General features: G+C 34.3%; 1 protein-coding gene across 1 annotated transcript in view; it reads left to right on the forward strand.

Moving 5' to 3' along the window:
- TNPO1 (transportin 1) overlaps positions 1 to 12,027 on the forward strand; it is a 94,870-nt gene extending 82,843 nt beyond the window's left edge. The window contains exons 23-25 of the mRNA XM_044916897.1: positions 2,680 to 2,754; positions 3,882 to 4,024; positions 6,276 to 12,027. Coding sequence (XP_044772832.1) covers positions 2,680 to 2,754; positions 3,882 to 3,989 — 183 coding nt within the window. The 3' untranslated portion in view covers positions 3,990 to 4,024; positions 6,276 to 12,027. The remainder of the gene's footprint in view (positions 1 to 2,679; positions 2,755 to 3,881; positions 4,025 to 6,275) is intronic.
- The last annotated feature ends 2,201 nt before the right edge of the window (positions 12,028 to 14,228 follow it).

A 14,228-nucleotide genomic window follows, 5' to 3' on the forward strand; every position in this document is an offset into this window, starting at 1 on the left:
ATAATCTCAGGGTCCTGGGATTGAGCCCCACATCGGGCTCCCTGCTCGGCGGGAAGCCTGCTTCTCCCTCTCCCACTCCCCCTGTTTATGTTCCCTCTCTGGCTGTGTCTCTGTCAAATAAATAAAATCTTTAAAAAAATTTTTTTCCAGTATTCAGAATACTGAATTAACCAGTGAAACTGCTTTAACTTGGAAAGTTTAGGATTTATTTCTGTTTGTTTCCTGTCTTTGTTTAGATAGTATCTGGACATTTTTAGCATTTAAAAAAATTATTTGGCAAAAGTATCATATATGAGTCTGATAACCTCTGGATCCAAGTGTCAAATTGCAAGACACACAAAACAGAGGAACATGTTGATTGACCTCGTGTGTATGAACTCAACAAAATGCAGGCGGTGGAACTCTAGGTTAAGTATCCCAGGTTGCTCAGCAGATGAATTGTAAGGAAAAGAAAGTATGGGAGGTATTTTCAAGAAAATAGCCTTTCGTTTCCAGGAGATACATGCTTTGAACATCTTTTAATTAATACTCTTTGATACCTCCTGTCTTGTGTTAATGATTGTGTTGTTTGTTAATTTGTTTAGAAATATTATTAATTACCAGCTATAAAACTCAAATTAATGTTGTGATAGGCATTGAAAACTTATAAATTAGAAAAGGAAAAAATCTTTTGACTAATTTCACATTTGTAAAACAATAGCTTAGTATGAAAACAAGCCGGTACTATCTTTGGAAATAGTTCCTAGTTGCAAAATAAATTCCTGGAATTAAGTTTCTGGTTTTTTTCAATGCTTAAGAAGTTTGTGTCATCTTAAATGTGTTTTAGAGTTATCTGATACAATGTATATTATATTAAGAAGAAGCATTTTCCCATCAGAATTTTATTGTTTTGTTTGTTTTTGAATTAACGTTTAAGACCGTGAAAGTAAGTAACACACATATGTATGTGGTCATTAAATCACTACCAACTTAAGGGTTGGTAGAAATCTCGGCTTTTTACATATTTTATTTGGATGTGGTTAAAAGAAAATACCTTATGTTTTATTTATGTTTAAATTTTTAATCACAAATTGTAGATGTGTATATTTAAATTTTTAAAATCAGACTTTGATATTGGAAGACAAGGAATCAATTTGAATAAACCATGAACCTCAGGCATTTGGAATTTTATTTGCTTAAATATGTGTTTTATGCACATACTTCATTCAGTAAATTTTAAAATTAAGAAAGTTCACTGACAGTAAAATTTTAAATAGTTGACAGAACATAAGCGATATCTTAAATGCTCTGTATTGAACTGCTGTTTCAGTATGATAGTCAAGACTGAAAAATATTTAAATGAAACATTTAAAGTATATACCTTTTGTCACCTTGTTCTTGTAGTGAGAATAACCCAGTTTTTTCTAGTAATTGAGCATTGGATTTTTTTTGTTCTTTTTTGTTTGCAGTGGGTTGGGTTGAGTTAGGTATTAATTATACCTAATTATACCTAAACTACATAATTAGTTTTTCCTTCTAGCTTTTGGTCATTTTAAGTTTCAGTCTGAAACTGAAAAATTTAAATCAAGCTTATTTGACATATACTTAGCTTTAAATTATTTCTAGGCCAGTCAGAACTGTGAGATTATTGAATTTATGTATTTCTTTATTTCAGCAAATGAGGGTTTTTAAAATTGGTGCTCATTTGGTACTTTCATTCCATTGTTGGTGCTAAATATTTACTAGACTGGGGCTCTGTGATGTAAAAAGAAATACAAAAGCACATTCCAATATAAACTGAATGAGTAGAGGTTCCTTGATGGTGAAATAATAGGGACAGCCATTATTTTATAATTCCTTATCATAGTTGATTTAAAAAAAAAAGGTTACAGCTTTGTAATAGAGCTTGAAGTCCGGAATTGTGATGCCACCAGCTTTGCTTTTCTTTTTCAACATTCCTCTGGCTATTCGGGGTCTTTTCTGGTTCCATACAAATTTTAGGATTATTTGTTCCATTTCTTTGAAAAAAGTGGATGGTATTTTGATAGGGATTGCATTAAAATGTGTAAATTGCTCTAGGTAGCATTGACATCTTCACAATAAGTCAATCGAGAAAGACATGTATCATATGATCTCACTAATATGAGGAATTCTTAATCTCAGGAAACAAACTGAGGGTTGCTGGAGTGGTGGGTGGTGGGAGGGATGGGGTGGACCGGGTGATAGACATTGGGGAGGGTATGTGCTATGATGAGCACTGTGAATTGTGTAAGATTGATGAATCACAGACCTGTATCTCTGAAACAAATAATACATTTTATGTTAAAAAGAAGATAGTAGGAAGGGAAAAATGAAGGGGGGGGGGAATCGGAGGGGTAGACGAACCATGAGAGACTATGGACTCTGAGAAACAAACTGAGAGTTCTAGAGGGGACGGGGTTGGGGAGATATGTTAGCCTAGTGATGGGTATTAAAGAGGGCACGTATTGAACAGAGCACTGGGTGTTATACGCAAACAGTGAATCATGGAACACTACATCAAAAACTAATGATGTAATGTATGGTGATTAACATAACAAAATTTTTAAAAAATAAAGAAGAAGAAAAAATGGTTTTTTTGAGGTAGGATTCTGTCATGATAGGTACATTTTGCTGTATTTGACAAGTAGCATTCTAAGGTGTATTTCCTGCTTGTTACAGGATTTTATATTTTTTTGTGATGCTGTTGCATCGTGGATTAACCCAAAAGATGATCTGAGAGACATGTTCTGTAAGGTAAGGTAACCATAAAGTCTTTATGATAAACATCTTGGGACTATTACAATACTAGTTGGACAGTTTAAATTATTTTTATATTTCATATGAAACTTAGACTCTGCTTCGAATCAATATTGGTAGATCATATATATATATACACACACACACACACACATATATATCCATATCCCTTGTTCTTGGCAAAGAAGTTGGCTTGATCTTTTCTTAAGGTACAACAGTGAGTCCGTATCCATAGGGGACACACTTCAAAGATATTTTCTCAAGCAATACCACTGATTCATGTGGTCCCATTATTCTACCTATCCAAAATAGCATGTATTTTCAAAGATGGCTGACTGATTTGGAGTATAATGTAAACTATTGAACAAAGTAAATCTGAAGTGGTTTCCACAGGGATTAAATCTGTATAGTTCTTTGTTTTAGTAGTGTCCCTTTGGATTAATTCCAGTCAGTACTCAACCATAACAAAATAAGAAATAAAATGTTGTTACCCATTTGAATCCTCTGCTATTAAAATTAGTCAACTGTGGTTGCAGACATGAACTTAAAGCTTTGTATGTTTCCAATTTGAAAAAACTTAATGTGGCATAGAAATTTTATCTCTTGGGTGAATTCTGTACTTTCTTGTTTGTTTTCCATTAGTGATAGGTCGGAGTTTGCTTTGCATACATCTGTTACTAGGACACTTGCTTGAATTCTAAACTTTCAAAAGCAAGGTTTAGAATATATTATGAGGTGCTTTTAGGCAAGACATGTGATACAGAATCCAACAAAGTTTGAGAATCATTTATTTAAAATGGATAAAATTTGGGTGCCTGGGTGGCTCAGTCGTTAAGCATCTGCCTTCGGCTCAGGTCATGATCCCAGGGTCCTGGGATCGAGTCCCACATCGGGCTCCCTGCTCGGCAGGGAGCCTGCTTCTCCCTCTCCCACTCCCCCTGCTTGTGTTCCTGCTCCCGCTATCTCTCTCTGTCAAATAAATAAATAAAATCTTGAAAAAAATAAATAAAATGGATAAAATTTTAGAAAAATAAAGTCAATAAGTAGTGTTTTACTTCAGAAGCTCTGCAGATTGGAATTTTCTCTTGCTTAGTGATGAATAATGATTTTTTCACTTTTTGCAGATCCTTCATGGATTTAAAAATCAAGTTGGGGATGAAAATTGGAGGCGTTTCTCTGACCAGTTTCCGCTTCCCTTAAAAGAGCGTCTTGCAGCTTTTTACGGTGTTTAATCTCATACACTTAAGCTGCAGTCCCATAATTAGGGGTAAGTTGTAAGAAGTTTGTGGGAGTTTTTCAGGGTAAAGAAACTTAGGTCTGCAATCTAAAATTACTGAGTAGAATAAAAGCTGTATGTTTTCTACAGAGGTTGAATAAAACTCATGCAGTGTTAGACTTGCAATTTAAAATTACTTTAAGGCTAGAGAATTTTTTTTAGAAACTAGCAAGCAAGGTAAAATGCATGGTTCTACTTTGAATCCTGAGTAAAAAGAAAACCAAGTTAGTATGCTATTTGGATTACTCAACAAACTAATCCCAGTTTTTAAATTTTTGCCCTATAAGAAGTCACCCACATTCACTTTGGCAGGGTAAACATTATTTTGAATTGTGGGTTTATAATCTCTGATATATCAAGGACTACTATGGTGTGAGCTTTTGAGAAAAACTCGCTAGAATTGCAACTAGTTTTGGGCTCTGTAGATAGGAATATTTAATATTCGTTTTTCAACATGTATTTTATTGAGCACCTACCATGTGACCTGCACTGTATTTTAAAATGGACAATGGACGAGTCTGTTTGGATTTGGGGTAGTAGAGGGGTAAGTCCATTTGGACTCTTGTTCCTTCAGTTTTTCTGTACTTAAACTAACAATCCTGATCTCATAGCTTCAGTTCCTTCATTGAGTTATTTTTAAGATTAAATAGTAAACTATATGTGATGCCAGAACTTAGTATATTACCTAACACACTAAGGTGGCTCAATAAATGTTAGGAATATGGGTCAGTACCGTGAACAAGGATAATCTTTACGTTTTGAATGTGAACTCTGAGACACACTTGACTGGAGGACCAGAGAATATACTGAATGTGTGTCCAGAAGATGTCCACCAAATTTAATTATCTTCTCTGTTGGAGTTTTGTTTGCTCTCTTGCTTACTTTGAGCTAGGTTTTAAACCTGGGAAGATTTCCACATACATGCTGTGTAACCTACAAGGCAATAGAAATGGACTCGCAGCCTCTGGAATATCTCAGAGCCCTTTGTGTATTGCCCCCCTGTAGTTTTGAGACCTTCTGGCTGTTTTGTGGCTTTAGCATTTTGAAATAGTGCTTAATCATCTTTATGTTAAATCATGAGAATGTAATGGATGAGGAATGACTCTTAACATCAAAGCCTGAAAGATACAACAGTGAGCAGTCTTTAGCACTTTCAGATTTATTAACTTCTGTGATCTCTATCATATCACCAATTATGAATTTATTGAGTTGATCGTGTTCTGGGACAAGGCATGAAATAATTACCTGCTTTCTAATTAGAGGTAAAAGTAGATCACGATCTTCTATTTCTGCCTTTTTTCAGAGGCAGAGAAAAGGTGCTGCTTGCACTTTCCCACAGATGGGCTAATCGTCCTCTGTGAATTCACATCAGTCTTCATCTATGTCCAGTGTTTGGCATGGGAGGGCAGTAGATTTTTGTTGTGAAAGGACCACTGTCAGGCACTGGTTACAATATCCTAGTGATCTAATTGTATTTCTTAATGTGCTTCAATATCACTAAAACTGCTAGTGTTGAAAAGGTCCTTTACAGGAAAATCAAGAGGTCTGAGAACATAGGAAACGACTGAGTAGGATAGGGTTAGAAGAATTATTAATAAGGAACATCTAGAAGGAGATGTTAAAATTTACTTTTTGCTATTTACTGAATGTAGTAACCTTAGTGCAGTGTGAACACCTTTAGTTGCCTCCTAAAGCTAGAACACCAGACAACCAACAGGAAGTAATGTTCTTCTATTTTTTGATGGATTAGAATTTTTGTTTGCTTAATATTGGACATATTGGCAAAAAAATAATAATAATGTTTTCAATCTCACCAAGTAAAGGATTATTTTAAAGAAAGTGTTACTTGATTTTGAAAAAAGTAAGGCAACTTGTTAAGTGAAGAATAACCAATTCCCATTGGGGCCCATTGTTCTAAGGGGGATAAGAAATTAGACTGATAGCATCCTCCAAGGAAGGCAGCCACCTGAATTTCATCTGTATAATGTAGTGCTCCACACATCTCTCTGCATGTGCCCAGCTTGGTGTCAGTTTTCATATCTGATGTAGATGACCGTTGAAAGCCATAGGGGAAGGTAGCAACATGGGTTATCATTGACTGCTAGCATGATCTTTGGCAGTTTGTCCAGTTTTCATTTTCTCTAGTTAGAGGTAGCATTCTTACTTGATTTATCTTGTGTTCACTGGCTTTAAGAGAAACCATTGTTAAAATATAAAATTGTTTTGTTTTGTTTTCTTACAGGTCCTTCAGTCTTGGAGACTATGAGGGAGCCTCTGCACCCAGGGAAAATGTTACCCTTTACAGGGGGGAAGGGTAAACCAGTAGGGAATACAGTACAATCCCAACCCTACTGGGAGGGGCGGGAGGGAGGTGTTGCCGTCACTGTATTAAGTCGATGTTGGGAAACGTTTTAACATCTGGAGCCTTTGTGGGTGGAAATCTGTCTCCAATTACAACTCCGCACTGGATGTGAAGAAGCAAAAAACAAAAAAACAAAAAAAAACAAACAAAAAAAACCAAAACAAAAAAAAAACAAAACCTATTCAGTCTACTCACAAAACAGTACATCCTGGAATATTATGGGGAATTGTACCAAAACAAGAACCACATAAATGATGCATAGGGATAATAAGAAAGAGGAAAAATTCTATAGCGCACAATAAAGGAAACCTAAGAATGGGGGTTACAAACAGTAAAGAAGCTTTTTTTTTTTTCCCTTAATTTAAAGATTTTTATAAATTTTCCCACGTGTTGGGGCCTTGTTTTTGCATGCTGATGAAGAACTACACAAATGAAGCTAATAGAATTAAAATCAGCTTGCCTACCCATAGTAGAAGCAGGTTCTTGGAAGTTACAATTTAAGGTACCCCCAAAAAAGTTGGAAATAAAACAAAACAAATTTAAACAATGAAGCACCCTGTGAAATGCCAAATGAGTCACTCCTTTTACCTTTGTGGGGTGGGCAGGGAGGGAGGAATAAATGGGGTTGGGCATATCAGACTAAAGATTGACATCTTGATTTTGCATTATAACATTAATGTAGTGGATATAATTTGATGGTTGTACTTCATTAGATTTAATTTCTAGGCCAAGACATTCTTTTTAAAGTGCAGTTTAAGGTTCAGGCATGCATTCTGGCTCATAGTGATTGAAAGTACTTTAAATTAGTGGGAAAGTAGCATGCTTGCATCACATAGAGTGAGATTGGTATTCATTTACCTCTGTTGCGCCAGTTTGTGTTGCAGTTTACCAATTCAATATAGCCCTGCATTTAAAATTCCTTTTTAAGATTTGTGGATTTTTTATTTTCATTAAGAATATAGATATAAAGTACTGTAGTTTACAGCTAGGCCTTGAAATATCTTCTTAGGATCTTGTTAGGAGTAAGATTGATATTGTATCGTGTGTAACCTGCACAATGTGGAAAGCTGATATACCTGTGCAGAATCTTTGCCGATGTGCTGTCAGTGTGATGTGCTTTCTGCATGGTTATATACTACTAGTGATGTTATCAGAACTGCTAAAACTTACAATACATGGTAAAAGATCTGTAAGAGGCTGCATAAATGTTAGTCGGCACATAAAGACAATTGTAGAAGTTGAAGACATGATTGCTATATTTCAGTGTTTATTCCCACTCAACATATTGCCTTCTAAGCTTTCTTTTTTTGTTCAAAGCATGATCTTAAAGATATGTTTAAGTTAATGGATGTAATGCAGGGTTCCTACACTGTATTGGCGCATGTTGGTGGCCCTCTGTGCCCTAGATATATGCACACAGGGTGCAAGTAAAAAGCTACAGAGTGAAAGTTGGTTTGGATCCTCTTCATTTCATTTGTTTAGCTTTTCTGTTATTTTTCTCTACTTACATGTATTCCTGTGAATAAATCCTTGTTAAGTTAACCCTTTACTTTTCCTTCCATGTGTATTTTCTTATATACTGTGAATGTGAAAACCTAACTGGTACACTTGATCTTGTGTCCATATGAAAGTGCAAGTCTTTATTAATTTGGATTGCCTGAACAGTGTATCCCATGATGATGAAGGAAAATGGAGAGATTTTTCTTTTTAACTCTGCTGGTCAGAGATGAAGCCACACCTTTCCATTTTTCAATGCTGCATATTTAATCTGCAACAAAAATGTTAAGCCATAACAACCTTTTTATATTTTAGTTTGTCACCTTTGCATTGCGGAATAAATCCTGAATAACCATTTTTATAAGCAGTTGCTCCTCTTTGCATGGTTCTGTTCTTCTATAAAGGTGTTGAATGATACAGCCATTGCACTGAAGTTTGAGCTGTGTGCGTGTGAATTTAAAAATACCGTTTCAAAAAATTTCAGATGCATGGTAGCATGCAGAAAAGGTTTTTGTTATTGTGTGTGTGTGTGTGTGTATATGTGTGTATTTTTTTAAACATGTTCTTTCACCTTTTTTCCTCTACTTTGGCTTTGCAAATTTCAGTCTGTAGAGCCTGAAATTAAATCCTATTTTACAATGTCCAATTTTTTTTTTTTTTTAATTATAAGTTGGATCCAAAGGGTATGTAGCATTTTGCTTTCTAGTACCTTGCTTCACTGGGAGCTCAAAATTTGCTTTATAGTCTTCAAAACCTGATTAAAGTAGCTATTTTATTCTTAAATCCTAGTGATAGTCTATAGTTTCTCAAATATTTTTTAGAATTTGATATGGGAGATATCTTAGTATTCTGGAGTAAGTAAATTTTAAGTCAAAAAGATACGGCAAAATTCTTCTCTAAACACTTTACTAAAACAAACATAAAAAACAACCTTCAATAAAGTTATCTGGACCTGTGATTGACAATTCTTATATTGACTGAAAAGCAATTTGTCACCTCTTTGCTTAAAAATTGGTTTTCACTTAAGCAGATAACGTAAGAATGTGCCCGTTTCTGTAGTCGCTTAACTGTTTTTAAATTAAAAGGAAATTTAATTTAAAAATAGAAAATAAAATTAAGTAAACATGACTGGCAACCTGATTGGGTTGGGTTTTTTTGTGTTTTTTCCCCCCTTGAGGTTATTGTTTCTCCCTAATTTATATTTCAGATACGTAGTATAGCATAGGAATTTGCAGAAGCCATTTAAGTTATCTTTTGAGGTAAGCTCTGATTTAGCATTTATTATTCTGATAAAACTTAATACATCATGGGATATATATAAAGCAACTTAATTCTTGTGGTGTAGTCTTAATAGTTTTGAATGTTGACTGAATGTCTATGAACTTGTGTTTGTCTTTGTTACATTCCAGTGTTTCTGCCTCTTGGCATGCTTAAAGCACGGCTTACTTCATCTGCTCCTTACACACTAAAGTGCTGTTAGTGTGCTCAACTACAGAAATAGCCGCTGCTAAGTGATGTAGATTTTCTACTTGAATATTTTTATGTTGTAGGAACCTCAGGAGGTCAGTGTTTACTGTTTTATATATGCCTTCTTTTTCCTGTTCGAGCTTCTCTCTTTGAAGGATTCTAACAGAACAAAAGCTGCTGATCAACCTAAGTTGGAAACAGAAAGTGTATTTAATATAATTTAAATGCATGTTTGGCAGTTCAGTGTCGTAGTCAGTCCATTAGCAGGTGAACTTAGTGCCACAGATTTCATTTATTCAGGAAAGAATTTTGCTTTTTGTATTGTCTAATCTCTTTAATAACTTCATACTGTGTAAAAAAATCACTTTTTTATATTTTTTAGTTGGTTATTTCCCAAATAATCAACATGTAAATAATCTTTAAGAGCCAGTTCTGATGCTTTACATTATTGCTACTTGATTTTGTGACGCAAGTTAGGTTTCAGAAGAATAGATTTTAAGACACTTAACCAAGCCATTACATCTTAAAAACAAAATAAGTAGCCTACATTTTGTAATTAACATATTGATAAACACTGTGATTTTTTTTGTTAAGACTTTTTCATTGATCTGAATTGCTTAAATTGCATATATTGTAAAATAGGATCAGATGTATATTTTAAAATAATTTCAACTGACTTTCCTCTATTGAAATGCTTTGTCTACTCAGTTACGGAATATTCAGATACAAGTTTTATCTCAGGTGAATACTCTTGTATCCTTTTTGCTTTGGTGACATATGCTTATAAGGGGTCATCATACTTAATTTGTTTTTTAGTGTATTTCATTAAGAATTTTTGCATTTAGTCGGATTTTCCAGTCCTTACTCTAGCAGACTAGGGTGGCAAGATCCCTCCTGGCAAGCCTTTTGCATGCAGGTTTACCTTGAGAGTGAGTTCGATCTGGTCTTCCTTTTCACCAAACCCTCAAGATAGGAAAATGGATTTTTTTTGTCCTATATTAAATTACCCTGCATAGCTTAAATGCCAGAACTAAACTAATTATATCTTAATCCCTTTAGTCTAAATTTAACTTTAGTCCTTTGCCATAAAGAAAAAAGTGGGTTTTTTGCTTCATATAATCTATATTATTCATATTGAATGTATTAACAGATAACGGTGCAAAAGACACTCTTCCCAAGAGAAGAGTGTACCATGCATAACTGCAGTTTAAGTCCTTCTTTAGTAGTACTTAAAATACATACGGCTTTGCTTATTGAGGTGTTTTTGTTTATGTTTTTTTTGCAAATATTACAAGGGGGAAAACACTAACTGTTGCTATAGTACTGTTATTGAAGTGTAGGCCTTGGAATCTTAAAACTGTGGTCTTCAGATTAAGGGATAATCTAGTTGAAAAATCAGATCAATAAAGAGCTGTGTAACAATATCATCTAGTAATTATACCATGCAAGAGCATTGTATACCTTAGTACATTTCATACTGTATTAAATATGGAGATATTTCTAATGCCTCTTAAATTTTACATAAAAGTCATTCACTTGTACACTTTCCAGGTGACTTGTGACTAATTTTTTCAGTCTTACGTAGACCTTTCCTCCATTGGTATTACTTATATGTAGAAGATTCTTCATCTTTATGCCTAATTATTATACATATTAATTTTAAGGTACACATTTAATTATAGCAGCTGTTTATTGTGATTTGTATCCCAGAATGTATTGTGTTTAAAAAAAAAAAAAAAACTGTATGCATGATTTTGAGGGAAGTTAAAATGGTGAATGTTTTTTTCACCTCTTGTACATTTTAAAACCAAACCAAATCTATTTGCCAAGCATTGTATCACTAATTAGGAAAATAGTATTTTCCCTTTCGTTAAAATTTTTGTTCATCTACCATAGAGTCCCCTTTTACTATGGCTTGGTATTATGCAGAGTTAGTTGTTTTGCAAATCTAATTATCTTCCTCAAAGCCTACTATAACATGGTTAGCCTATAAGGCAGTGTTTGTCCCCTCCTAATACCAGCCTCATAAAGGGGTTTTACTGTACTTTCCCCGTATTACCTTATTGATGTTTTCCTATGTGGATATATAACCAAATTAAGATTGGATGATTTTTATGGAGATAATAATTAGACAATACTGTGTAATTAATTTTACTTAATAGATTATCATCTGTGAGAAGAGATGTTTAAACGTGGTTAATGACTTCACTTCATATTATAAAGCAGTTTTACAATTAATATTCATGTTAACATTGGGTGCAATAATTTAGTAGTTTTAGCTTTAGTTATAAATAACTGGATCTTTCTGCTGACAACTTAGGTTGTATGAGTTATGCTTAAAAGCTTTAAATCTGATGTTTCCTGTACCTGCCACACTATGTTAGAATGTGTCCTTCAAATATATCCTCCTGCAACTTCTCAAACTGTACTAAATTGATATTTCTTGAAGTCTAACTCTGTGCTAACAGATCTTCATTTTAAATAGAATATGGTTTTAATTTTTGATAAGCTGCTGAATTTTAAAGAGAGTTTTTTGGGGCCACCAAATATTTTGGATCATGCAGAGAATATATATTGTACTGTAGTAATTTTGTATTTACATTTGTATGATGTGACATAATAGATGTGAATGTTAATCACTGCTTGACTATGTTAATAAAGTTGTTTAACTATAGATGTTTCACTCTGATTTTTAATGAAAGGAAATGAGCTTTCCCTCCCTCCCCCCGTTTTGGGTCCAGATAAGTCTTGTTGTGTTGTTTTTTGTTCTCTGGGGGTTTTTTTCATTTGAGGTTTTTTTCTTAACTTACACATAGTACACTCTTGTTTGACAACCATTTTTAAATGGAGTATTTTTTTATTTGTATAATTCAGTAAAAATTTTTGCCCCACGTTTTTAACTGCTGTTGGTGTATTTTCTAAACAGTAGATTCTAGGTTCACCTCTTGGTGGGCGAGGAGGGAAAAAATACTGCTCTGCAAAAGGAATTAAAAGACGAAGTCCTGAATAAAACATTGTAAGGATAGATTGCATGAATGTGTATGAATGTTTGTCCTATTAAGACTTCCTATTTATCCTTCAAAAAATTCAGACTTGGTTTTTGGAAATTGATAGTTATAAAAATAGTTGTCAGGTTGTAATCCATTATTACAGTTGCATGTGACTAATTAAAATTAAATGTATTAATACATTTCAGGAGAAATGTGTGCACAGCTGTTGAATAGTCTTTTTTTATTTGAGATTTAGAACATCTCAGAACAAGGAAGGAACCTGAAATTAGATCAGTGCAACCCAAAAAACATTAAGGGAAATGAGGCTCCTCAGATTTCTTTCCTTTTGTTACCTGCTCATGAAAATATTTGAGATAACCTCAGTTGTGTTGGAGAGGAAAAAAAAAAATTGAAACTTGGGTGGTATCTTACTCTAAAATACAAATCGCATCTTCAAGAAAGAATGTAAGATTTCAGGATTTAGGATACTCAAAAGCAGCCTAGTTATTAGTTACTCAGGATCCTGATTTGCTGCTGCAATCTCAGAAATCGTGCCTGAAGCTAAAAAAATCTTTTTTTTTTTTTTTTTTGGTAAGTCTTTAACATTTTAGTGAGACTGAAATACAAACTTCATGATGTTTTCACTTTATACTTCCTTTTGAACTGACAGGCATTTTTATCTTGTGATGAGTTCATAATTCATGTGACTCCCATAATGTACATTTGATTCTTTAGGAATGATAGGAAAAGAAGCATTTGAACTAGACAGCTCCTGAATATGGACTTTGCCTCATTCCCATACAGTTGAATAGAAACTGCTGAAGCTGTGACTGCCGTTTTGTAATCCTTGATCTGAGTTGTGTTCACTTGATGTAAAAGAACCTCTTGAAACATCCACATTGATGTCCAGTCCAACACAATTGCAAATTACAATGTAGAAATTCAACACAAGTTCTAAGCCATTGGCAAAAGTGACAACTGGAAAAATTGGTATACTAAGAGCCTTTAGGCTTTTATGCGATTCATTCCATGCCTATTACAGCGATCCTTCCCTGACAGTTTGTTTTCTTCTAAGTGTTCCTTTTCAAGCTTTATGTTGCCTTTCGAAGAACTTCGTTAAACATTTTAAGAATTGACTACTGTGCACACAGGAAGATAGTGAATTGGTGCATTGTTCTCGGTATCCAAATTTGCCTGTTAATATACATGGATGTGATAGCTATGTTACTGCATGGACAGTTATACAACCGTCTTACTACTAGTGATGGACATTCAGATGTCCTCATTTTTTATTCAGAAATAAAGTCATGATGAATGTCCCCATGCTGAAATGTTTGCGTATGCCTGCAGTGATTTCTTAGTGCATTTGCCATATTGAAAGAAGATGGCTGTAGCCCAGCTTCCTTTCAGATAATATAACTAATTTCCATACCCGGCAGCAACTTAAGTGGGCGATACCGTGTGCTATAAATTGTAATTTAATAGCAAGGTTTTCTAACTTTAGGAAATTCAATATACAAAATCTGTTTTCCTATTACATATTTAACAATTGTCTAAATCTTCTGTCACAGGCACATTCCCTGGTTTCATGGAACTTAGATTCTCTGGTAGGAATGCAAATAAGTGAGTTCCATGGTGGCAAATACCAGGGAGAAAATACAGATGGAAGATACAGTGGTGGGAGAGAGGCTTGATATTTTTAATGAGATGAGGGGAGATAGAGAAAGGTCTAAAGGGTGTCATTTGAGCAAAAACGGAGCAAGCCCAGGGATGTTTGGGAATGGGTATTGCAAGTAAAGGGAACAATAAAGACAGATTCCTTAAGATGGTAGCATGTTTGGCATGCAAATGAGAAGGGTGTACCTTTAGCGCTGGGTGC

Source organism: Neomonachus schauinslandi, chromosome 7, assembly GCF_002201575.2.
Source record: "Neomonachus schauinslandi chromosome 7, ASM220157v2, whole genome shotgun sequence".
Taxonomy (NCBI): Eukaryota; Metazoa; Chordata; class Mammalia; order Carnivora; family Phocidae; genus Neomonachus; species Neomonachus schauinslandi.